We start from the raw sequence: 27,549 nt of genomic DNA, 5'->3' as shown, positions 1-27,549 counted from the left end.
GGTGATGGACAGGGAGGCCTGGTGTGCTACAATTCATGGGGTCGCAAAAAGTTGGACATGACTGAGTGACTGATTTGATCTGATCTGAAATGCCTCAAAAAGTACTGAGTGGAAGCCTTCAAGAACTTGTGAAATATACCACCTCTGGCTTTAGGAAGATCTTAAGTTCTGCTTTGTATAAAACAGTCCCTACTGTATCTGTTGTCTTGACTAATATTAATAGTGTCCTCTTTTACTCTCTGAAATGTCCCTGTTTGGTCAATAAACTACACAGACACTTTTGAAAAACATCAATTCATAAAATATAAGCAATCAAGAGATGAAACCAAAACAGCAAAAATAAACTTAGAAATATTGAAACTGTGAAACCATATTGAGAAATATGAATTTATAAGACTGGCAATGAATCCATTTAAACACAGAACTAAGGTAAAATGACTACAGAAACTATGGTTAGAAAAGAGAATAGAAAAGCAACATGTCTTGACAAAAATACCTTACAAAAATTGATGACGGAGGGAAGGGTGAAAGGATGCTAATGATACTAAATTCTCCAACTTTCATGGCAAACAGTCAATTAAATCAGTGTAACATTAAAATATGGAGTGAAAACTTAAATTCTTTAATAATTTATCTTTGTTTTTTAACGTTGGTGGGTCCTTTAAAAACTAACACTCTTTTAGTGAAGAAATATTTTTCTGAATTTCAGCAATGAACTTCAGCCAAATGAAGTTTCATTTGGCTCCTATTGTCGAATTCAAGTAAAATTAAATATATTATCTTCATCAATAATAACTTTGATAAGATGACCTCATTTCAATGAAAATATGCATGTCAATATGTTATTTACATAGATGTTTGGAACAATATTCACTAAGGTCAACCTAAATTGTGGTTGACAATTTTTATGCTAATTTTATACTTTTATAACAGCTTGAATTTTTATAATGAACTTGTATCATTTTTATAATAATAATAAAGCAATAAAAAATATCAACTTCAGAGTCAAAACTTAGGCCGAGATTAGGTAATAAAATCAGTTCTAAAAGGAAAAATCAAGTGGAGTCCAAATTACTTTCTGAAACGACTGATGATGATGATATTTAAGGTGTTGTATATAATACAGTTTAGTAATAGAACCAATTAGTAATTGGCATTAAAATTAACATTAGGAATGAATTCAGCTTTGCATAGAATAAAATCAATATACAATACAAAATGAAAATATTGACTATCTTAAATTACATTATCCCAATAATGCTATCTTATTTTGTCAATTGTTTATCATTGAATGTATTAGCTAAATGCTTGCCTGATGCAACTTAACTGAAATCCTAGAATTCAGCTACAAAGGCCTGGAAAAATAATCTGAACACAGGATTTAGCACAAGTCTGTTTCCACCATAACATAAGATAGCTCTTCCTGATAGTTTTATTTTATTCAGACTTGTTTCCCTGGCTTGCTTGCAGTCACCAAAAAATGAATTCACAAATAACTGGATGAGACTTGTAAGGTATGAAGCATCTTGTGTTGAAAAGTGACAGCTAAAAAGTTGGTTTGGGGGATGCATGGACTGAACCATTCCTTGGGGCCTATGTTGCCGACTGTGGCTGGACTGAGAAATCATTGTCTAACATTCAGCCTCCCAAATGCTTCCCCACCCTGTGCCTCTAAAAGGTCACAGGTATAATTATCTACCTGTTACCAGGGAACAAAGTAAGCCTCCCACGTTTGCACATGGGAAGGCTGCAGTTAGCTGGATTTATTTGCTGTCACTGAAGTATCTGGCTTGCTGGTTTTGGAGAGGCTATTTTAGTGGGGCTAGGCCAAAGCAGCCATATCGAAATGTAAAAGATGTCTTTATTACCAAATATGTATGTAAATAAAAGGCCTGGCTCTTTCCCCCAAGTAACATGTTTCATACATTACTTAGAAACAAACACTACTGCAACTTGAATGGCCCTTTTTTCCCCTTTTAGGTTGTATGATAACATCCCTGTAACAACACAGCCTCATGCCGTGTTCATTTGTGGACACTGATTAACCTGAGTCAAAAAGAGATCAGGGAAACCAGAAGTGTGGGAACGTCCTGAAAAGGAAACAGTCCTTGTGCCCCGAACCACCACTTTGAGTCAAATAGGAAAAAGTGCCCCACCTGAAGACACTTTCAAACCATCTTAGTTGTGATCATTAATCTGTAATGATGCAAATCACGAGATATAATATTTTAAAATGGTGACCATGGGAAAGCATACAGGACAATCCTTGCCCTCCTGTGTCAGGACATGGCCTAGAATCGGCCCTGTCTGTTGGTGGTCATGAGCACAGTATGGTCATTTCTGCACACATCTGGGTTGAATCACAGACATTTCAATTTCATGAAAGCCAATAAAGCAATTGTTCTAAATATCGATATTGAAGTTGCACTGTGAGCAGAAAGAAACCAGAGACCTCTGCTGAAAACACGGATGAGACTCAGTCAGCAGATGAGACTGACTAACTGGAAATGCACTGGGAGGAAAGGGCCACTCAGGAGGTGGTTCAAGTGTAGCCCAGATGCTGCTGTTCAGGAAGAACACTCCGATTACAGGCCATGTGCCAGGCACCGTGCTAGGGACAGAAGCAGAACTAGCCCTAACGGTGGGGATGATTGTACTTAAATTCACCACCTTTATTTGGGAAATATTTTTAATTTTTTTCCTAAGCTCTTTGCCTGAGGCAGTAAGTCAGGTTGACAGACCCCTAAGTGGGGTGTACAGAGCCCATTCCCCTTGAAATTAGTCAAGAAACAAGGGAAGAAAGGGACTTGCCATGTGGAGTAAGCCTTCTTGACCTCTCTGCCCATTGATGTGTTTGAACTCACACTGATTAGTTCTGGTGATTGTTTTCCAGATGGGAAACTGTTCTAGGATCCTGGACTTTTTTGTGGTCCTTAAAAATTTTAGAAGCTTTGGCTCCCAGATATCTGACCCACAAGAAAGGCCTCACTGTTCTGGAGTCTCCCACAGGTGATCCAGATGGTGTTTGGCAGCTGGCATGAGTTACCCTCAGCCCTGGCATGAAGCCTGTGCGCCTGGTCCCTGTGTTCGACTACTACACAACTCTGTGGGTCATATCATGGGTCCTTCGTGACCAGGCTATCCTCTTTACAGCATCTTACCCAGGCTACACCATAGAACTACCTCCTCTCTGCTTCATATTCTGGATTTCAGACTGCAAACTGATGGACTCAGCACAATTTCAGCCAATGGACATTCATGTTTTATTTGACTGGCATGATGCTCTTAGAAGTTTCAAATGTGAATATCCTTAGGTGGGACTTACTCTTACGGATACTGTACTCTCCACCACTCCCTATGGCCCTACATGCAGCTGCCAAACTCTGAAAGTATATGAGCTTGTGACTGAGCAGCCTATTTTTCCCACTCTCTCTTCAACTTTGTTGTGTTCAGTCACTCAGTCGTGTCCAACTCTTTGCAAACCCATGGACTGCAGCACACCAGGCTTCCCTGTCCTTTACCATTTCCGGAGTTTGCTCAAACTCATGTCCATTGAGTTGGTGATGCCATCCAACCATCTCAGCCTCTGTCGCCCCCTTCTCCTCCTGCCCTCAATCTTTCCCAGCATCAGAGTCTTTTCCAATAAGTCGGCTCTTTGTATCAGGTGGCCAAAGTATTGGAACTTCAGCTTCAGCATCAGTCCTTTCAGTGAATACTCAGGGTGCCCCACTTATCTCCTCAACAAAAGGTATTTGCCTTATATTTAATTTCTAAGAAATGAGCTAAACTTAGTTAATTTGCATGAATGTGCCAGTGGCTAGACATGGTTTGCTCCGTATCTAGGGGATCTTTGCATTTTAGCTGGGATTTCCTATGGAATCAGTGCTTTGAGTCAAAGGAATGAACCTCTGGCTCTGGAATTTAAGAAGTAGGGCAGGCACTTTAGAAAACAAGTAGGCAGCAATATATTAGTGATTGTCACACTGAAATGTCCCTGCTCTCTTTGATTATAAGCACTTAGGCAATTTGAACAGAGCTTGACAGGAGGCTAGAAACCTATCCATAGGCAAAAGAAGCCCCTCTGTGAAGGGAGGAGAGTCCAAGAGCACAAGAACACCCAGTAACTGTGCACAACCCTCAAGTCATTTACTTGCTGGAGGATTTTTCACAGTGTTCCTCTTTCTGCTTGACAAAATGAACATAAAGAATTTGGGCCATAGCTTCTGTTTTAGATTTTCCACACTCCTTATCCCTTCTATTAGGCCAAATAATTGAAATGTTTGTGGTGAGTGCAGAAGACATATCATAGCATGCAGTAAGGTCAGATGGGGAAATAAGAGGGAAAGTTTTTCTTCCCTATACTTGAGGAAAAAAGAGCAAAACCTCTTAGAAATTCTTGTGTAAGACATGGAGAACAGAATTATGGATGAGGGGTTGGGATGGATTGGGAGACTGAGACTGGCATATATGCATACTATGTATAAAATAGATAACTGAGGACGGATTGTACAGCACGAGGACCTCTGCTCAGTGTTCTGTGGTGAACTAAAGGGGAAGGAAAACCAAGGAAGAGGGGATGTATGTATACATATAGCTGATTCACTTTGCTGTATAGCAGAAATTAACACAATATTGTAAAGCAACTATGCTTGTTGAGGGCTCAGTCACTCAGTAGTGTCTGACTCTCTGCAGCCCCATGCACGGTAGCCAGTCAAGCTCCTCTGTCCACGGGATTCTCCAGTCAAGAATACTAGACTGTGTTGCCATGCCCTCCTCCCGGGGATTGCCCCATCCCAGGGATAGAATCCACAACTCTCGTGTCTCCTGCATTGGCAGGTGGATTCTTTACCACTAGTGCCACTGGGAAAGCAACCATACTGCAATATAAAATAGAAAGAAATCCTTGTGTATATTCCAATATCAAAAATGTCCGACCAAGAGGCAGCTAACAATTACGAGGCACTTTCTAAGTGCCAGTCCCTGCAGTAAGCACTTAAGATGCTTTATCTTAATACTTCTCACAATAATCCTCTGGATAAAATGCAGTATTCCCATTTTACAAACCAGGAGACTGAGGTACTGAGCTGTTAGTAAATGGTAGAGTTGCTTTTCACCCAGACATTAGGTCTTCAGGCTGCCTGCACTGCCACTGCGAAGCAAATAGGGACGTACTGACATGTGGTTGTTTGTCAGACATGATCCCGGGTTCTTTGCAGGTATTCTCATGTTTAACTCTGACTGTGTGGATCACAATAAACTGGACAATTCTTAAAGAGATGGGAATACCAGACTACCTGATCTGCCTCTTGAGAAATCTATATGCAGGTCAGGAAGCAACAGTTAGAACTGAACATGGAACAACAGACTGGTTCCAAATGGGAAAAGGAGTACACCAAGGCTGTATACTGTCACCCTGCTTATTTAACTTCTATGCAGAGTACATCATGAGAAACGCTGGGCTGGAAGAAGCACAAGCTGGAATCAAGATTTCTGGGAGAAATATCAATAACCTCAGATATGCAGATGACACCACCCTTATGGCAGAAAGGGAAGAAGAACTTAAAGAGCCTCTTGATGAAAGTGAAAGAGGAGAGTGAAAAAGTTGGCTTAAAGCTCAACATTCAGAAAACTAAGATCATGGGATCTGGTCCCATCACTTCATGGGAAACAGATGGGGAAACAGTGGAAACAGTGGCTGACTTTATTTTTCTGGGCTCCAAAATCACTGCAGATGGTGACTGCAGCCATGAAAATAAAAGACGCTTACTCCTTGGAAGGAAAGTTATGACCAACCTAGATAGTATATTCAAAAGCAGAGACATTACTTTGCCAACAAAGGTCCGTCTAGTCAAGGCTATGGTTTTTCCAGTAGTCATGTATGGATGTGAGAGGTGGACTATAAAGAAAGCTGAGCACAGAAGAATTGATGTGTTGAACTGTGGTGTTGAAAAAGACTCTTGAGAGTCCCTTGGACTGCAAGGAGATCCAACCAGTCCATCCTAAAGGAGATGAGTCCTGAGTGTTCATTGGAAGGACTGATGTTGAAGCTGAAATTCCAATACTTTGGCCACCTGATTCAAAGAGCTGACTCGTTGGAAAAAACCCTGATGCTGGAAAAGATTGAAGGCAGGAGGAGAAGGGGACGACAGAGGATGAGATGGTTGGATGGCATCACTGACTCAATGGACATGGGTTTGGGTGGAGTCTGGGAGTTGGTGATGAACAGGGAGGCCTGGCGTGCTGCGGTTTATGGGGTCACAAAGAGTCGGACGTGACCGAGCGACTGAACTGAATCTCTTGCTGTGAGGAACTGAGGTAGGGAGAAATCATTTGTTCAGAGAGATGTGATTTCACTGTGCATTTGTCATCTGATTCCAGATCTGTTTGATTTCAGCAGCTTCTAGAAACATGAAGGGGAAGGTCATCTGTGGTCAGCTGACTATCATGCTCTGCATTATGGGTTCACAGAGTTAGCCATTGTATGGGATTTGAGAGAAATCCACAAAATTCCTACTTCTGTTCTCTGGACTACCTCAAAAATTCATTCCTTTGGATTAAACTGCTTTGTCCCAGATCCTCTTTCAAAATGCAAATAGTCCTATGAGAGTTTTCTATGAAGGATTTTATCATATTTCCCCAACCCCCTTCCAACAATATCAAGGGACGGGGGTTGTGACGGGGAGAAGGGGATGCTGAAAGTGATGAAAGGGAAAGGAGATCCAGGTGACCCAAAGCCGTTCCCAAAGTCAGAACTTTGCCTGTGGCCATTTAAAACAATTTCAAGCAAACTGACTGAGCTTGAAAGTGTATAATCAAGTTTCCATTCCCCCCAGGCATGTCCTACATATGCAGAAAAAGTATCAATAGCATTTTACTATATAGGAGTAACTGTGTAGTTCAGTCTCAAACCTCAACAATTGCAGTTTGATTGTCTCAAAACCACTGGTATTTCACGTTTACTTCTAGTGTTTTCAAACAATTCTACCCAAATGTCACATCTGGAAGGATCATTGTTTGAAATTAAATTGTTTTTGGAAATCACTGGATGCCACGTAAAGGAATTTTCCAATCCAGCCTGTCTATTGGCCAACTATTAAAGACTCTGCTACATGTGATCTGGGGATTTGTTTTGCTCCTTTTAACAATAAGAAAGACTTGGCCATTCACTTGGAAATGCTGTTAACATTAGAGGATTTTCATGTACCTGATTTTTAAAAACAAACTATTGGTATTTTGAATATATGCTTGGCATTTTAGTTATTTACTTGCTAGTCCTGAGATAACAAAGGCTGAAAAACAGAAGTCAAAGAATGAAATCCAAATGAAAGTGTCTGTTTATGAAAGGAATACAGTTTCTTAGCTAAGGTTTTTCCTTTTCTTTTTTCTTTTCACATTTGAGATGAAAGTTTTTGTTTTTTCTGATCCCTTGGAAAGCTATTGGTTGGAAAGTGAGGTGTTTTTGGTATGGATTCAACCTCTTGGCAAATTCTGGTAAGAACAACTTTCCCTGAATAAAATGGGTGTGGCCCTGGTGTGTGTTCCTGTGCTCTTCAGTTTGGCTCCAGGCCTGACCTTCATATTCAGATAGCTTCCGGGTCACGGGTAAAATGAAGCAATAGGGGAAGACAGGAAAAACCTAATAATTGTGGCAGGCACTCAGTTTTTCCAGCTTCTAGAGAGAAAAAGAAAAAGGACAGCAGGGGCACTATGTGACCTGGAACATGGGAGCAGGGCCTGCTTTGATACAGCTTGTATACTAGAGGGCCCCCAGCTCTGGGAAAGGCCCAGGAAAGAAGTTTTCCAATGAAAAGAAGAAAAATTTCATCTTGGATATAAGACAGAAAGGATTCTATCCTTAAGAAACAATTTTGTTATTTGTTTGTCATCTTCTCCTTTCTTATCAGAGTTTTTGGTTCCCATCTTTCCCTTTCCTCTCTCTTCCCTCAACCTCTGATTTCCTGAAGCTTTAGTTTGGGACAAGTGATCTCTCTGTTTTTACCTTCTCTGCTTAAACAAAGGTAGATGTGAAAGCTGCTTAGGGACTTTTAATGACCGGATCATGGCATCAGAGTTGATGCTTGGAGTAGGATTATTGGAAATTCGTTGAGACCCTTCTTCAATTTGCAGGACCTCTTTTTCCCTATAGGGCTTCCCTGGTAGCTTAGTGGTAAAGAATCTGCCTGCCAATGCAAGAGACACAGGTTTGATACCTATGTTGGGAAGATGCCCTGGAGAAGGAGATGGCAACCCACTCCAGTAACTCTTGCCTGGGAAATCCCATGGACAGAAGAGCATGGCAGGCTATAGTCCATGAAGTCACAAAAGAGTCAGACATGACTTAGTGACTAAACAATAAAGCTTCTCTGCCTATAAGACCCTCAGAGAGGTAAAGATGTGAAAAAGGCAATAGAATGTAAGAAGGAGATGAGTTACAGAATAAAAAGGGAAAGTAAAAGAATTAGCCTTATGTCAAATTCTGTCAATGATCTCGCTCTTCATAAAGTTGCATTTGTCCTCACATCTAGCAGTGAGGGCCTGTTCATAGGACAATTGCCTCCATTTCAATGGGACTTTTTCAAGGTTGTGTCACACTGTTTTTGGTGGAGTTCTAAGAATTTGGGGAGAGATTTTAATTGTTGACCTTGGAATGTGGATTTCTAAGAACTATGTATATCTGTTCAGTCACTACGTAAAGGTTTCCTAAGCATCTATCACTAGAAAATGTGGATGTGTGTGTTTGGGACTGGAAGAAGGGAGATGAAGGTAACATGGAGAGGAGGCTTAGGAAGGCACATGAAATTGTTTAAGCTAGATAAATTCCTTGAGAGTACAGCATATGGTAGTTCTGTTCATTTTAGGCTTTAAATAATATTTGAACTTGTAATATGTATCCTCTCCTTTCACAGAGGTTACAATCGGTATTTTTATTTTCAGAGAAGCAGAAAGATACATACTGGAGCAGAAAGGTGCCTACTGGAGCACCAAGGCAGGACCATCTATTGTTGCGTTCATCTTTGGGCTCTGAGAGAGGTAGCTATATCTATTATGGTCTCTCTATGGATATATGATATATAATTTGAGGCTTGCTTTTAGAAATGAATATGTTTGGCAGAAACCAAAACAATTCTGTAAAGCAATTATCCTTCAATTAAAAAATAAATACAATAAAAAATAAAATTAAATTTAAAAAATGAATATGTTAAGAGTGTAATTTGTATAGGTGAGTATTGTTTTCCAATTTCTATGTCAGGAAGCTATATATCAACTTTCATTGATGATGCTGTTGCTCTAAAATGTGTAACTCTCACCCTCAACACATATTTCACACACGCTATATACACACGTAAGAGTCCTTTGGTTTGGTTCGAGAGCCATTAGTGCAGAAGAGAATGGTCTTGTTACCTTAAAGTTGTGCTTAGTTCACCTGAGAGCCGTGGGATCCTAGAATGCTGCCCTGATACGCAGGCATGGTTGGCACCAAGAAAAGATGAGGAAATGGCATGTGGAGCTGGTTATTAGTGGCCCAGCTGGCAGCATCATCAAGGGGTGGTTTGTGAGGTTGAGCCTAGTTTTCATGACATCAGCACTGATGAGTCTGAGTAGGTGAACTAGGGTCACTGAAGATGAATATATGAGTAGGAACCACCAGAAGGATCACGCTGAACTTTTTCCTACCACTTCCAAAGAGTTCCAAGTCATTCTTGTGTTTAGGAACCAGAGGCAAATGGTTCTAGAAGCCTTAGTCTTGATTTCAGAAACTTAGTTTAACCGAAGGCATGAACAGACAAAGGACTAAGATGACCCTTAAGATTCACTTTTCTCTCTCTCTTTATACATCTCTCCTCCTCATCTGATAGTCCTCATAAGCCTACTGGGTATTTCACTGAGAAAATATAAGCTAACAGACTGTAGCTTTGCATTCATTTGCATTCAACCTCCTCCTAAAATAGAGAAACATCCCCTGGTACTAAACCCCTCCACTTCACAGCATGGAACCCCAGTCCTGGTTCCCGTTGCTCCTTCAGGTTTTACATTTGCTCTTATCACTTCTCCTGCTTTTTTTAACCTTCTTCTCTCTACTGGCTCCTCATCCAAAATAATCAAATATAGTCTACAAGCTCCCATCTTTTACGGGAGCCTCTCTTAACCAAAAATCTCTATTTCTAGCCTACCTATTATCTCTCTCCCGATCTCTAAGCCAAATTTCTCAAAACATGTCCAATATCACCCATACACTCTGCAGCCCCCATCATGACTCTGAATGTGTTCTCTCCAAGTTTGTCAAACTAAATCCACATGGCCAAATCAAATAGATTTTCTGGCATTCACCTCGTTCCATCCTTCATCCTACCTCTGAATTGCGTACTGTTCCCCACACCCTTATTCTCCACATTTTCTCCTGTCACAGTGCTCAGGGCACCATACTCTCAAGTCATTTATCCAGCATTTCCAGTCAGTCATTCTCCAGCTTCTTCTTCTCTAACCCCTAAATACTGTGATGCTTCAGGGTCAGTCCTGGGTTGATTTTTCGAGTCCTACACTCATTCTGATGACTTTAAATATATATTAACCATGCACAAATATATTTCCCAGCCCAATTCCTCTTTTGAGATTCAAACTTATATATTTAGCCTGACTTATCTAGTTAGATGTCTCACAAGCATTTTTTTGCCAGTCTTATAGAAATTTTATTTTCTATTTGGGAAGAAAAGAATAAAGTCTTATAGTTACAAATGACCATAACCAAGAATGATTTTCAATGAATGACATAGTATAAATAGATCTCCATCTGCTTGCACTGTCTTAAGATATTATCTTGGCTCAAATCTTCCTCTGTCAATGTCTGTTGTGTTTAATAACTTAAGACATATACAGTTATCACAAATAAAACTGTCCTTCTACTGCTCACTGGTTACACATATGTTCTGTGCTTACCCAATCCCACCCACTGTAGAAATTTCACCATTCTTTCAGATCTATTTAAAATGTCTCTCACAAGTGTTGTGAACTCAGTTATGTCCAGAATGGAACAATTGGTCTTCATCCACAACAGCCTGTTTCTTAAGTTTTTCCCATCTTAGAAAGTGATAGAACTGGTACAGTTGCTCAGTTTAGAAATCTGGGAGTCATCCTCAACCCTCTTCCTTACTCTTCCACACCCTTCCACATCCCAACTATTACCAGGTTCTGCCCACTGTCCCTTTTTTTCTATCTCTGATACCAAACTAGGCTAGGCTTTCATCCACTTTCACTTGGATTCCTGCAACAGCCAAATAACGGGTGTCCCTATGTCCACTGGGCAACTGTGCTGCTTCCACAGCTTTATCATGTGTACCTGCCCCTTCCTTCATTCGATTCTAACTACTTGTGGACTTTTTAGTTCCATTTTAAGATCTTTCTTACCTCAAGGCCTTCGCACAGAATGTCTCCTCCTTCTGCCCTTCTCTTCCCCCAACATCCTCTTGGCTAATGTTTTCACACCTTCCATGTCTCAGCTGAAATGTCACTTCCTCCCAGAGGTTTTCTCTAACCAAGAACCTGAATGTCCACCTCCCACCATTAGACACTGTCACATTACAACTTGAAATTTTATATTTATTTTTATTTACTTCACGTCATTTCTTCCATATGGCTAAAAACCACAAGATCAAGAACTGTGTCTTTTTAATGATTCTACATTTAGTACTTAGTGCAAAGTAAGTGAAGTCGTTTAGTCATGTCCAATTCTTTGCGACCCAATGGACTGTAGCCCACCAGGCTCCACTGTCCAGGATTTTCCAGGCAAGAGTACTGGAGTGGGTTGCCATTTCTTTCTCCAGGGGATCTTCCCGACCCAGGGATCAAACCCAGATCTCTCACATTGCAGGCAGATGCTTTACCGTCTGAGCCACTATGGAAGCTCAAGAATGCCTAACTAGAATGATCTGTTGAATGAACAAACTTTGGTCCTCTTAACCCTACTTAACTAACACTCATAAGCCTGGCAGCATAGCCCTACCCTTTTTGTATAACACATATGCTTCTCTCTTTAGCAACATAAAAAGGTGTGGGTCTCTGGAGTTAGACACATCTGGCTCTGACACCCACAACTGAACCCACTGTGTGACTCTGGGTTAGGTGCTTAACCTCAGTTTTTCCACTTGGAAAGTAGGGAGATAGTATCTGTCTTATAGTAATATTATGAAGATTAAAATGAGGACATGGACATAAAGCACTGGCCATAGATGCATTCAGTACAGGTTATCTCCCTGTATTGCATGCCTCCTAATAAGCTCCAAACACTTTTTACCTGGGTTGGGAAGTTGGCACCCACTCCTGTGTTCTTGCCTGGAAAATTCCATGGACAGAGGAACCTGGTGGGCTACCGTCCACGGGGTCACCAAGAGTTGGACACTACTGAGCGACTAAGCACAGAGCACAAGCACTTTTTACCACACACACACCTTAACAGTGTTTCACGACGTGAGCCCATTCACTCTGCCCTTCTGAGTCTTTCTGAGTCTCTGATTGTGACCTTCTAACTAGGAGGTTTGCTTTTGGAGAATGAGATACTTAGCAATGGAACAGCACTGATGATATTAAACCAAATACATAATGGTAGTCCTAAATAAATAGAATTTGTATTATAAGGGCACATTCTCAAATATATTTGGAGGTAACACAAAGAGAAAGGCAGTAAATAATATTTTTGAGTGTAGAAGGCATTACTCTAAAAGAAAACACCAGATGGCAGCACCAGATGCTAGAGATGTGCCTTATGGGATTGTAGCTCAGAACTCTAGGATGCTGCTGCTGCTGCTGTTGCTAAGTCACTTCAGTTGTGTCCGACTGTGCGACTCCATAGATGGCAGCCCACCAGGCTCCCCCATCCCTGGGATTCCCTAGGCAAGAATACTGGAGTGGGTTGCCATTTCCTTCTCCAATGCATGAAAGTGAAAAGTGAAAGTGAAGTATAGCTTAAAACTACATTCAGAGAGACAAACCTTGGTTAAAAAAAGAAAAAGACAGATCTCCCTGAAGAAAAATAATGCCTATTTTATAACATAGTATCAGATTTTTAGAAATAGTGTTTCACATGTTATCATCAAAATACTAAGAAAATAACCCCAAGCATTATGTAATTAATAAAAGATAGTTAAACAAAGCGTTCATTCTGGGTTGTAGTTATACTTAATTAACTGTCAATCTGTGTTTCAGTTAGCCAGAAAGGCCTTAAGTCAAAGACTGAAATACTATCAGCTTATGGAAAAGGGCAAACTTTTTCCCAAATATTAAAGGCAAATATTAAAATGTGTTCACTCATATTAAAATAAGGGTCAATAGTGACCTCCATTCTTGCACTTCCAGCATCACTTAGGACACTGCTTGCTAAAATAGAAATCAAAGGATCACATTAAGCTCCAAATTAAACTTTAAACTGATAATCTCTAGTTTCCCACATTATGCATCAAATTTCATCTGCAAGTAACATGACTTTTAAAATCTTGCTAAACTGGATATTGCTTGCTCAGGCTTTCCTTCTTCTAGAGGGAAAAGGGGGAGTGCGGTGCTGCTCTGAAATCACATAACAGTAGAACAAACCCTTTTAAATAAAAATCCGCTTTGTGGATGTCATTCTTCTTTCATACTGCTTGGGGTCTTTCACAATGTCACTGTGAAATCAGAGAGAGTGAATTCAGTCTTAGATTTTGGATGACAAGCAATGGGACAAGTTCAAACCCATCCCGTGGTGAGCGGCAAAGCAGAGCTGGTGCAGAATGCCCATTGATGACTTGGGTTGGGGGGATTGTCTTAGGGATCTCGGCATTGTTTCTTTGTTTAGATTTGACTGAAGGGTAACAGGAGCATTTGTCATCAGAGAACGGAGCCAGTCTATGCAGGAGGAACACTCTGAGCGGAGGGTAACTCACTCTGCCAGCGACACAGTCATTGTTGCCCAACTGCAGTGAACTGTTTCCAAGTTCTGTGGTCATAATTCTGAAAATGTTTTTCTCACCTGAGTTCGCTTCGAGATTGAGCCCCCTGAAAACACTGGGCAAGGTCGCTGATTCTAACATGAGTTCAGATCAAGGATTCTAGGGGGAAATTGTTCTAACTGGCATAAGGGAAAAGGAAGCAAACATCTGAACTGAAAAAACCGTGCGTGTGTCTCACAGTCAGCCAAAAGTCGGCCGCCACAGGCAGACAAAATTCTGCAATCCAATAATGCACAGGGCGTTTTCTTTATGGAAATGAACGATTCACTGCACTATCTAAATCTTACATAATACAAAGAAAAGAAAAACAGCAATAGACAGAGTCTAATAACAACTGCAACAGAAAACTACGTTCCCCAGGAGAGGCTTTCTGCCGAAAGCGCAAGGCAGTGGCACATGTCTTTTCAAGGGAAGGAATAAAGTCTGTTGGTTCAAGAGGTCTTATTCCTCTTGGAAGCCTAGGAGTTTTCTCCATTTTAATGAACCCTAGCTTGCTCCAGATCTGGCAGCTGAAGGGACCCTAGGTTGGATGACCTTACCATGCCCTCCACTAAAGCCTGTGTGGTCCCCAAACAGGCCAAGGCACATCTGACGGTGGTGGGTGCCAGTTCCTCACTGACACGTGCCTTTTCAGGTCAGGAGCAGAGTTGGCTGTGCTCTGACATAGCTGTCGTGTCCTCTTGATGCCTTTGTTTTGACGGACTCCCTCTGATCTAAACGTGAAAGTCACTGACAGCCATCACTGGCCTCCTGTCCTGACAGTCTCCTCTCCAGATGACTCAGTGAGTCAGGAGGTGTCCTCCTGTGAAGCCGGAGGCCCCGGCCAGCCTCTTTTAGCAGTTGTGACTGAGAACATGCTATGCTCAGCCTGCTGGCTCCACTCTTGGAAGCACAAAGTCTGGGTTACAACAACAAGCATGAGCATTCTGACCACACTCTTCCCTATCTCAAGTTCTGTACTGAGAACATTTAAAGAAAATGCATACAATCAGGAAACAGTGCTGAATGTCAGAACACTAACGGGAGTTCTTGATTTGTGGCTCTAAGACATGGATTCTTTTGCTCGCTGAATCCAGACCCCACACGTTTTGGAAGAAAAGCAACAGCCAAAAGATGAGAAAAACAGTTCATGTTTATGAGACCAGCCTGAAGCCCATGCCACACTTACGAGTTTGGGTTTTCATTCGGCAAAGAAACTAGCTGTTCTTTCTTCAAGTTCATCGGAAAATATGCCCATTAGTCTGACTCTTCGGCTTTAGGATCATTGTTTTGGAATCTCTAAGCCAGCAAGTGAAAGATCATTTCATTTTAAACATGGAAGTTTGGAAAAAGTACCTGACTTTTGCCCAAGTAACGCAATAAAAAAATAAAAAAGTAATGAAGAACAACTGGATTAAAAATAAAAGATGTCTTCCCACCCCCCAGTCAGTCTGGTTTAACTGTTTACATTAGCTTGGGTTACCTTGCTTCTGCTGCTGCTAAGTCGCTTCATTCGTGTCCGACTCTGTGTGACCCCAGAGATGGCAGCCCATGAGGCCCACCCCCCTCCCCCGTCCCTGGGATTCTCCAGGCAAGAATACTGGAGTGAGTTGCCATTTCCTTCTCCAATGCATGAAAGTGAAAAGTGAAAGTGAAGTTGCTCAGTCGTGTCCGACTCTTCACGACCCCATGGACTGCAGCCTTCCAGGCTCCTCCATCCATGGGATTTTCCAGGCAAGAGTGCTGGAGTGGGGTGCCATTGCCTTCTCCGTTGGGTTACCTTAGTTTCCTGAAAATAGTTCACTTAAACAACCTCTACAGGTGGGGTGTTTCAAGCAGCAAGTCATAGAGAAAAGACCTTGACCTCCTCCTATCTCTCATGATTTGATGTTCTGTAAAGTGTGACACGTGGCAGGACAACCACTATCCTGGCTTCACGGCAGAATGAAGCACATGGACCACACTTTATCTTGCAGGTAGCCACCCTCATAAGCAACCTTCCCCAATCCTGGTTGATGATGAAATTTCAGGTCAAGACCCAGTGACACTTCACTATATAGGCTGGGGACCCCTAGGGTCATGCTTATTTACAACTGCCCAAATCAGGGGTCACAGCCTGGTGTCTGACCCAAACATGGGGTACAGAGCAGCAGCAGGAACTGAGTATTTCCCAGATCCATGAACACACCTAGGTGACTCTTGGTCTGTGTGGGAGTTAATTCCCCATATACTATAGCCATGTAAGCATTAAAAGAAACCATGCTGCACTTTAGAGCGTGTTTAGTTCTACAAGTGCTCCAGTGTTTAATTACTGCTAAAGTCATTTGGGGTTTTTGACACAGATTCTATTTTAGTACGATAAACTCAGCATAACCCAGTGTTGCCAAAACTGAATTCCTAAGGTAGATTACTAAAATAAACCAGTAATAAATATTGGCTGTTGGAATGGGAATTATATCTCTGTAATGTAGACACAGCATTACTGACTCATTTTCAAATAACAATCTCTCCCAAGGATTATTGGTATGAGGGATTCAGAGAAGAAAGAAGTCCATCTCTCTTTTAGGCAGCAGAATGAAAGAGGACCAGGGACCCACTGGGCAAGGATGTTTTTATATCTGCTGTGCCAATGGAGATATAGCCCCAGAGTCCAAGAGGGGGTCAACTTAGGTTTCACTGAGGCAGAAATGGGCATTGAAAGAACACCATCCTAGGGGATGAGGCAGCTGATTCTGGGGGCATTTTTCTCTCATTCCCCTGGAGGTAGAATGCATCCCCAGGCTACCCAATGCATATCATGTGGCACAAATTACCTTATCAGTCACAGGGGGTGCTGCCATGTTCCTCTGAGGCTTGGGATTAGTGGACTCTTTCAGGCCACCTCTACTCCCTAATGTCAAATCCTGAACTTTTGGCCCACTAGGTTGAGCTTTACAACTTCTCTGGTGTACTGGAAGGCGGTCGGGGGCAAAGGTCTGACTACAGTTTGGGCAGGACACAAGCTGGCCTTGACGTGGCCCTGCGTGTTTGGGCTGTCCAGTGAGAACGGGCTGAGGCTTCTGTGGGAGTGGCTGGCGGAACTCCCTGGGGAGTCGGTCATTCTCTACTTTCCACTTTTCCAGGCATTTGGGCTCATGGATAGGAAGGGACAGGGTACCAAATTCCCTCCCACAGATGTAGCAGATGACAGTCCTTGGTCGCGTTGTGATGCCACTGGAAACTTTCTTGAGACCGGCAAGATCATCAGATCTGTCCAGGCTTGGTGCCCTGGGCCCCTCAACCTTCTGCTTGCAGCTTCTCTGATGAACAAGAAGCCGGTCTGGCAAGAATGTGCGGCCGCAGGTCTCACAGGGCAGCAGCTGAGCCTGGGAACTCTGGAAGGCGGCCTCATTCGCTGCCTGAAGACTGTAGGACCCACTTCCGCTGAAAGGAGGTGGTTTGGAAGGTTCTGGCCTCCTCAGGTGCTTGGGCAACTTGCTGTTTTCAACACGCCACTTCTCCAGGCACTGGGGTTCGTGAATGCCAAGGGATTGGGACCCAAATTCTCGGCCACAGATATAGCATACCCGGAACCCGGGCCTGCGGGATGGGATCACGGGGGGCCTGGGCTGACTTTCAGACATAATCCTCCTACTGGACTGCTTTGAGAGAATTACAGTTCCAGGTCTGTTTTTCCGAGGGTTCGTCTTTATTTTTTCACCCCGATTGTCATGCTCTATTTCTGGCAAGAAGCTAGGATGGGACTCACCAAATAGAACAGCTTGGTTTATAAGAAAGGTGGGCTCTTTGGAATGGTGGAAAGACTGTTGCAATGTGGAAACCCTTTTCTCCTCTTCTCTTTCCATTAACAAAGAAGGCTTTCTCTAAGACTTGCTCTGATTTCAGGCCAGACGCATTTTGGGCTTCTGCTTAGAGTGAAGGTTAGTCAGGTTGGCTGTCTTGGGGTTCCACATCGTAGCCAGTACCTTAGACCCAAAGACTGTGACTCAGAGCTTCATTGCAGGGTAGCAGTCTGGAATGCTGGAAAGTCCCCATGAAACCTCAGATGCCTCCAAGATCTGCAGGGGAAATATAAATCAACAAGTTATTGCATACACACACATTCACACACACACATTCACGTGCGCACACACACATATTTTAAGTTGATAAAGAGCAGTGATTTTTTTGACTGAGCATCCTCTTTGGCTATCATAATAACTACACATAGGATTTGTTCAGTAAATGTTGGAATAAATATGAAAAACATTTCTGTTATGAACAGCACTGTTACCGTATCAAACGTTCGATACTGCAAAGGAAGATGGACAATTATTGCACATCTCGACACATATGGTATGAACCAAGAGGCATGGTGGTGAGATCATGCAGGAGAGAACCGAGGCTTCTGAAAACTAGATTAATGAAACTGCGGATCAAGTACAAAAGACGTTCCATTACCTTAGGGATTCTTTTTAGTGCCATGGATCCCTTTGTCAGTTCTTTGAAGCCTATGGACCTCTTCCCAGAATAATAATTTTAAAAGAAAAATATAAAATTCTTACTAGTACAAGTGAAATGAATTTTATTGAAATAATTTATCAAATATTTTTAGTTGTGATTTCTCTTTTACTTGAGCTATAGTCACAGGCCAGACTTTTTGAGTGTCCATGAGTCTAAGATTAAGAACCAGCAGAAGTAATTAAAGCTTGAACAGGAAGATTATCAGGAAGCCTTCAAAGTGAGTTAAGCTTCTTGTAACCTACCAGGTATCCACTCTTCTTTATTATGGGACTGGAGTATTAATAAATTATGGCTGTAATTGTCAAGCCAAGAATGCAACCTTGGGCTCTATTCTTCCTGGTGGTCTATCTGTACACCTTCCCTAGGATGAAGATGCTCAGACTTCAGTTGATGTTCCTTTAACAGATGTTGTATTCATGTTCTTGTTTTATACAGATATATCTTCTTATAGACATCAATCTACTTGTCAAACTATCTTTTTTTTAAATAAACACATGGCCAGCAATTTTCCTAAACTAGAAGAAAGGGCTGATAAGATCTCATTACAGTCAGAAGCCAAAGGAGTTTTTACCTTGGGGAAAGGCATGAGTCAGTTTTATCCCGGTCTACAACCCAGCTCAAGAAAGATTATCTTCAAAAGTCTTAGGACCTTCTTCATTTCCTGAAGGATGACCTCACTCTGGATTAGGGGTTCTTTAGCATTGGCTCCCATTCACAGAGGGAGCGGCACCTGATCTGAAGCTAGACCCAACAGCCCACGGCAGGCACTTGAGTTCAAGCGCACCAAGGACAGCTGTGCTGGTTGTATCAGAACACTGTTCAGGCACTGCGGTTGACAAGGGACAAAAAGCTGTGAAATCTGCACTCAGTTCCTGCATTTTGGTGCCAAGAGAAGTGTGAATCTTTGCAATTAAGGCTATCAAATCAGCTCTGGCACAGAAAAGGAAGTTATTCTTCATTTTGACAGATCCTAAGACAGTGATATTAACACATGTGACATAAGAATGTGCTGGCCCCAAACAGAATGACCAACACAGAAAATGAGGCTTGGAGAAACAAAATTTATCACTTGATCATCACCATCCAAAAGAGAAAGTGGCTCTAGAGAACACAAAGAATCCAGTAAAATTATTTCATTAGATTTTAAACAGCACATGGGTAAAATAATCCCCCAAACCATTCTGCTTTGTTGGTTCTGATTTATTATTAATCAAGGACTTCCTGTTTTAGTTTCCCATTTTCCTTGATACCAAGAAGTTGCAGATAGCAAAAGTATTTAAGGAGACCAATAGGAAAAATTACTGCAATCAAATAAACTAAACTTGTGAAACTTCCCTAAACTTGCTTACAATCTTCCCTCTTCACTACGCTGCTCCCCGCAGATGAGAATTCTGAGAAAGCCCCATGACTTGCCCCAATAATTCGTCCATCTCTTTTATGTTAAAGATAACTAATATTTATTTAATGCTAACTATGCATCAGCCATTGTACTAATTTTTATGTACATAATTATAGTTAATTCTCAAATGATTATCAGACAGGTATTATTATTTTAATTTTTACAAATGAATAAACTATGACTCAGAAAAGACAAGTAACTTGCCCAAGACAGTCAGTTTCTAAATGACAGAACTGGGAATCAATTCCAGCTCTCTTTGGCTTCAGTCCTTGACTCTTTCCATTATTCATTCTGTCTAAAATTCCACCGACAGAGCTTCTTAAGTTTTTATCCCTATTTTAATGTACAATTCATATGCCCCATGGGTTTATGAAGGTAACTAAGCTCTCACCCGCTTTTATGCTCCCCTTTAGAAGAAGGAAGGGGTGAGAGAGAGGAGGGGAATAGGGCACAGAAGAAGAGAAATCTTTGAGATGGAAAAAGCAGGTGAGAAATCAGGGTTACTAAAGGAAGACAGCGTTTCTCCTTAAAGCAACAGGGATCATTTTATTTTGCTGTGAATAATTTTCTAGAAGAAGTTATTCTCTGTATGATGTGCAAAACATACCCTTTCCTGATCTCATCAGTATCCTTAAGAAAAATCTGTACTACTAGCCACAGAGGGTGGGTGAGGGGAATTGGGGTGCAATAGTGGGTGCAGAGTGAAAGTGAAGGCTGCCCAAAGAGGTCAGATTGGCATTCAGTCTGCAGCCCTGTCGCTACTTTGATTAGGGATGGATCTTTATGCATGAAGGCATTCACGCATTTTCTCTGCAGCAAAAAATGACAAAGAATCATAACATTTCCATTGAATCTTCATCTTTTCTTTTTTAATCATCCTCATTCCTCCTTCAATGTCCTCCTGAAAACTGTCTTATTGTGATTAAAGGTATCAATGTATGGAAAATGAGGTAGCTAGGACCAAGTGAAATTTGGGGAGACTGAGGTGTTTACTAGAAAAATTTATGATATTTCTGTCAACGATTCTGCTAAGGCAATGCGACAAGGCACAGCATGGTCAGTTGCTCTATCCTATAAGTTCTAAAAGTGAAAGTGCTAGAAAATACTAACTACATATACTTAAATCACTTAAGAATTTGGCCTGTCACCCAGACACATTATAAAGCAACGTTGCTAGTTTATAAAGAGAACCACTTTGCAAAGCCAGCCAATTTCACCCCAAGCATCCATGAAGAAATATTCACTCCATTGGCCTGAATTATTCATTTTGACCATATTTGCACATAGGCCATTTAAAGAATGTCTTGGAAGGCATCATGTTTTATCAATATGATGCCATTTTTCCATGCCCTTTGGACTTCATGGGAAGGGCGAGACAAACTCACGAGGATGAATATAATAACCATGAAAATCCAAAAACTATCTTAGCATTAGGGGGAATTTCTCTAAAAGAGAGGGGAAAGAACACAAGTAGAAGTATGTGGTCTTCTAAAAAATAATTTAGTTCTTTAAATTATATGGTAATACATGACCCCTTCTAAAAAATAATTTAGTTCTTTGAATTATATGGTGATACATGATCCCTTCTCTGCTAATATAGAATCCAAATCCTTTAAACGGACAGATGAATAAAAATGAATAAATAAGAAAGGTAGACTTGGGTTTTATGCTGCCTCTGAGAAAAATGATAAAATAGAGAAAGTTTGTCTTCCATGTCCTCCTTCGACCCCATTCAGTAGCCTCCCCTGCTCAGTACCCTCATATACACTCTAGTCTTCTTACTGATGAAATCTTGCTTTCAAAACAGAGCTGATACACTAAGGCTTACAATTGATGAGGTAATATCCCTCCCAGAGTCTGGCAGAGATGGCTAGTTTCCTATTAATAGTTATTCTGCCCAAACTCCCTCAAGTTAATAGAGCCCCACTTTCTAGCTGGCACATGATTTCCTAGTCAAAAGTCTACAGGCTTCTTTGTAGCTAGTGGAAGTACTGTGTGGCACTTGTAAAAACTCTTCTTGAAAAGTAGGGGACCAACCTACTCCTCTTCTTTTCCTTCGTTCTGATGACTGATGGCTGGAGCTCTAGCAGCCGTCTTGGGGCAGATTATATTCATGTAACACTTAACATGACAGAGTAGAGATATGGATGAATTAGGGTCCTTGAAAATGCTACAGCCATCTTAGAAACTCTGGAGTGACTTCCTTGGGCTTTATTTACATAAGAGAAATAAATGTTTTTTGGTGGGTTTTTTTTTTTTTTGTATTTTAGTCACTTTTTAAAAGAGTCTTTAACTCATATGAAAACCTAATACTAATTGAGTTATAGTTTAATAGTTAACATGGAGCTAGGCACAAAATGAATTAAAACAGTGGTATTTCAAACTTCAAGATCTTTTTTTTGATGAGAAAAAAAGTTGAAAGGGTTTATAGGACAAAATTGACTTATTAAGTATATACTTTCCCCTAAAAATCAGAAATGAAAAAGCTTAGAACTGTAAATACTGAGCCAATGGTTCTTAAGAAACTGATTCACGATACTTTTTCAGAATTATTTTTTTAGAAAAAAATTAATGACATTTACCTCAGGAGAATAGAACCTTATTTTCCCCATGAGCTTTTGAAAGACTGAGAAGGCATCACTGTTGTGCCAGCTGTTAATGCACTGTCTCTGTATTCCATACTCTCTCTTCTATATCCAGCTTTGTGATGCTGGCACTGGGACACCGCACGCCCCATTTCTGCTTAGCCAGTCAGCTCTGCATTATGATTTACTAATACCAGTACCGGAGGGAAAAGGTGAGGTTAGAGGAGAGAGAAGACTTGCATCTTTTTAAAGGGTTTCCTGTCTGCTTTTGTTCCTGTATTATCCCAGCAATACTTCTTTATCCCAGCAAAAGCAGTTCTTTCCTGAAGCAGCACCTGAAACCAGTTTACAGTTTTTCCAATATTTGCAAATCAAACTGAATTTCCCCTCCCCCACCAGGCAGCACCATCAGCCAGTCTGTTCTTCCTCTGTGGAAATAAGATTTTTGGCTCCCTAAGGCGCTTCTTCTAAATTTCTAAGTCCTAATAATTCAAACCTCTTCCCTTTGTCCTTCAGCACTAGGAATGGTAGGTAGCTGCTGCTTCCCTTCTATAGCAGTGTTTTTGTTTTTGTTTTTTTTAACTCTGCTAGTTACCTAGGTAACAACTTCATTCCTGGTCAACAATTCTTTATATATATATATATATTTTAACAATTCTTTATATTAAATTCTGTTTAAATGACTAGTATGGTTTCTGTCTCCTGACAGATACAACTACTCTTAGAATATAAGTAATAAAAATCTGTGATGTTTAAGCTTCATATTAGCTTACTATTGCAATAAATATAAACTAATTATTTCATAGTGTCTCAGAAACCATGATGCTTAATATTCAACTCTCAACTCATTCAGACCACTGAAAACATACCTGTATAATGTTTACATAACCACTAGCTTCCAAAAGCTAGAAAATGTTGTTCCTCCATTTGTGATCAACTGAATAAAATCATAAGGGGAAATCTGCCATTTTAAGCATATTTGTGTTTTTCTTAAGTTTATATTATACTTTTCCTCCACTGACTACCTAGCCATGAGGCCCCCACTGCCATAGAGGGAGTTACAGAGTATATCAATCCCAGTCATAGATCAAGGATGACTGAGAAGTGTTGAGGGGAGATCAATAACTTTTCAGTCTGGCTGGTTCCCTACACTCCCTTCTGGATGAAGCACCTGGGCCAGCAGCATTTGCAGTTCCCAGTAATTTTGATGTACATGGACAGAAGAGCAACTGGGAACTGGAGGTGGTATGGTTTGGGAAAGACAGGAGCAGTATCTGAAAGGTAAAAAATGGAAACACTTTCAGAAAAGCCATTTAGTCTGAGGCATGATTTTGATGGAATCTGGCTGTCCATATTGATATTCCCAGGCTGATTTTGAATAATTAATGAAAAATTTCCCCTTCCTTGTCTCTCCTTCACTATGAAGAACTTTAAACCAAGATATAAGTTCTTTCACTTTTATTCCATCTAATTGTCAGGTGTAGACATAGTCTATGGTGTTAGGAAAGCTATGAAAACCAAAAATGGGAGAAATGCATTCTTTATGCCTCTAAGTAGAAACTTCTGCAAAGACATTTTATGTTAAGGCTCATAATACCACCCCATGAAAGCTATTGTTAGACCAAGCCTGCAATTTTCACTCTATATTGAGTATTCAAATCACAGAGTACTCAAGAGTCATAAATGCCACACAGGTATGACCGGGTAATTGCAATATTGACATTTGGAGTGGTGGAGAACTGGTTCTGGAAACCACCAGGACAGTTGCATTAGAGGCCTATACTGTACAGAAATTCAAAGGCTAGACAGTGGGAGAGTCAGGCCACTGAATAACAAACAAATCCACATAACATTTTTTTCTGACACCTAGGATAGTTCTATCCCAATAACATAACTATTCCAATAGTTTTTTTCAAGACTTTAAAGAAATAGTTCATAGGCCATCTATGGCTCACAGATACGCTCTTTTTGGCCTGGATAGAGTTTAAAATGTTTGAGCTAGTTGCCATTATTTTAAAATTTACAAATGTCACACAAAATTGTTACTGGGAGTTTCTCTTGAAAAAGTGGAAGATCTGGCCTAGAGGCCATCTACCAGTGTGGCAACATTGCTGGGATACGGAATAAGGTTGAAACTGTAGATCAGACAGCCAAGCTTTACTCTTGAAAAGTTGCTCATCAGCCCCTTGTTCAATTCACAATTCATGCTTGATTCTCAGACTCATTTCAGTTTGTGACCTTTTGTGATTCTCACTTTAACATGTCCCTTTCCTCCATTTTTCTTCTCAACTGAATATTTGAAAATCATTTTAGGGAGCACTTGCTCTCAGAAAACTGAGAACCCAGCTGAAGTCTTTTCTAATGGAGATAATTACTAAAAACATGACATATTTATTGGTAAAAATTCAGAAGGGAAACTTCCTAGTAAAAATTGAATCAGGATGAAATACTTGGTTCAAGGAGGTAGGGAAATATCCAGGACAAAAAAGAAAGAATCAGTGACCTGAGAAGGAATTTTCATACATTATTAAAGGGCCACAGGAAATGATGAACCTAGTTTTGGAAAGAAAAAAAAAAATCAAGAAGCCTGTGTTTGGATCAACCACAAGGGAGATGATAAAAAAGGGGGAAAAAAGAAAGAAAGGAAAAAGAAAAACACAAACAGGCAAGAAATGTGTATGTGGAGACCATCTGAATTTCTTGGAAACATTCCCATAATTGTTTAGTTATTCATTGATATAATAAGAGCTACTCTTCTGCTTTAGACAGCAGCCCCTGATTTACCATTAAATGATTCCCCAGATGGAGAATGTTGGATATCTTAAGTTATTAGATACAGAAAGAATCAGTCAATAAGAAGAACCATAAGTAAGCTACTAATAATAAAGACTATTGTTGCCTTTCCAAGATTTGGGCTGGAAATACTTCCTAAGAGACTTATACTTCCTTGTAGGTATTTTAGAATTTGATGACTTTTTTCTTTCTGCCAAGTTGACCACTTCATCAAGTACCATCTACGTTAGTTTAAACTGAAAATGGTTAAGAACAGCACAGTAATTCCTTTTCAATAAAGAATGACATATTCAATATCCATGAAGTGTTTAAATCTGATCTATTGATAAAAACATGGAGCGGGGGGGAGAACTACGGATACTCTTGTTTTAGTATTAAATTTTAAAGAGACTTACAAATAGATTCATTGTTTACTAGTTCCCGTCATGTGATATGCTTGCACACAGTTCCCACTGCCTTCACACTCTTGATTTACTGTCTCAGAGGGCTAACTCAGTGCAGTATCTTTGGCAAAGACTTCCAAGCCACAGTGTTAGTGTCAGAAGTACAGTCACTAGACTAGTGTCTCCAGGTTGAAACAAACACAACGAAGAATACAGCTGCCCTTGATGGGATGTTCCTGGCTGAGACAGATGGGCCTCACAGTATCCCGGAGGAAACTTTTTTAACCACATCACCCTCTTACCCTCCAAAAGCCTCAAAGTTGTGCCTTAGCTCTACCCGCCTCCAGGAGGTCAGTGCCTCCCAAAGCCTGGCTAATGCTTAAATTGATCATCATTACCGTTCATTACAGACATCAACACCCTTTGTTAATAATGCTCTCTCCACCCAAAGCTGTTTCTGAGGAAAGTCACTGGGAAGGAAGTCAAAAACAGGGCAGAGCCCATAAGGCGGGCTGAGTTTCTGCTGTGTGTGAATGAATGCGCTTCTATTTTCTGATACGTGTAGCATGTCTTCTCTGGAGGTGACTCTGGAGACTGGGTCATTTAGGTACATCCACCAGCTGAAGACTGTTTCTGAATAGTGGCTTTTTCTTGCTCTGCTCCCTGCATCGCTCATCCTCCTATGTATACAGAAGTCATTAAAAAGCTATTGTTATTCATTCGACATCTCTGAGTGTTGTGAACAAGAAACTCTTTCACAGACCAGATGGTTTGAGCTTGTTGATGGGTAGAATCCTCCACTCCAACCTCTTATTGCCCAGGAAATCTTACTGAGCAGATCCCCGGCTGGAGAAAACCACTAAAAAGAGGCTGCTGGTGTCTACGAGAAATGTGTTCCTTCTCCGTGTCCCCAGAGCCCAGGCCAAACATAAAATGTGGTTGACAGCTCTTTACTTGCAAACGTTCTTAGCTTGTAGTTTAAATATTTTGCGGTTTCAAGTTTACTGAGAGCCTCCTTCCACCCCACGCCCAATAACTATCAAATAGCAAGGAAGTCAGTGAGAGTATCAACTGCTTTGTTCTCTTTTCCTTTAGTAAACAAAAAGAAGACCTGTATGTATTTTAAGTTACACCTAGGATGGAAAGATTGGAATATTTGATTAAAATAATTCAATTTAAAATCAACTCTTTGAATGCTATTTTCTCCTCTTGCTTGTGTTTCTAGTGGGCTTTTTCTCCTTCCACTGCCTGTCCTTTCTCTTTGTTTCATTATTTCAAATGTTGGTCTGTCTCCACTTTAAGTCTAGAAAAACAACCCAATGGCATTAAGGACAAGGTGCCATCTGCAAGGGAGTGAAGGATGTGGCATCCTGTGGTTGACCCCACTGCTAATTTGCTCTAGACGGGTAAGACAACACAGACTGACTCAACACTAGTCAAGCATGTCTTACATTTCAACTCCACTATATTCTGGAGAAAACAGGATGAGAAGTGATAGGCCCCGCCTAATCACGCGAGTTCTCAAAAGTGGAGAACCTATCCATCTGGTGATAGAGACAGGACAATGGAAGGAAAAAGGGATGCAAGGAGCCATTGCTGATGCAAAAGTGGAGGACTGGGGCTATGTGTAAGCAATGTGGGTGGCTCTAGAAACTGGGGAGGGCAAGGAAACACCCACAGGGTTTCCGAAGGGACATCATCTGCTGACACCTTGATTTTACCCCAGGGCACCCATGTTGGGCTTCTGACTTATAAAATGATAAGATGACCTGGCTTTCTTTAAAGCTGCTTATTTTATGGTATTTGCTATAGCAGTAATAGAAGACTAAAACACCCCAAGAGAAAAATACCAGCACTGTGAATGCAGCCTTCTGAAAACTATTGCTCAACTAAGTTTTGGCCATCCTATGACCCAGAAAATTAATAGTCAG

At 40.9% G+C, this 27,549-nt stretch overlaps 1 protein-coding gene across 2 annotated transcripts in view; it reads right to left on the bottom strand.

Moving 5' to 3' along the window:
• ZNF474 (zinc finger protein 474) overlaps window positions 1-27,549 on the bottom strand; it is a 66,260-nt gene that overhangs the window by 11,934 nt on the left and 26,777 nt on the right. For both annotated transcript variants that reach the window (XM_010846288.1, XM_010846289.1), the window contains exon 3: window positions 16,769-18,013. In XM_010846288.1, the coding sequence (XP_010844590.1) occupies window positions 16,769-17,800 (1,032 nt within the window). In that variant the 5' untranslated portion in view covers window positions 17,801-18,013. The remainder of the gene's footprint in view (window positions 1-16,768; window positions 18,014-27,549) is intronic.

The sequence above is a fragment of the Bison bison genome, unplaced genomic scaffold (assembly GCF_000754665.1).
Source record: "Bison bison bison isolate TAMUID 2011002044 unplaced genomic scaffold, Bison_UMD1.0 scf7180017864235, whole genome shotgun sequence".
In the NCBI taxonomy this organism is placed as follows: Eukaryota; Metazoa; Chordata; class Mammalia; order Artiodactyla; family Bovidae; genus Bison; species Bison bison.
The sequence above is the reverse complement of the archived record's forward strand: the minus strand, read 5'-3'. Positions and strand labels throughout refer to the sequence as shown.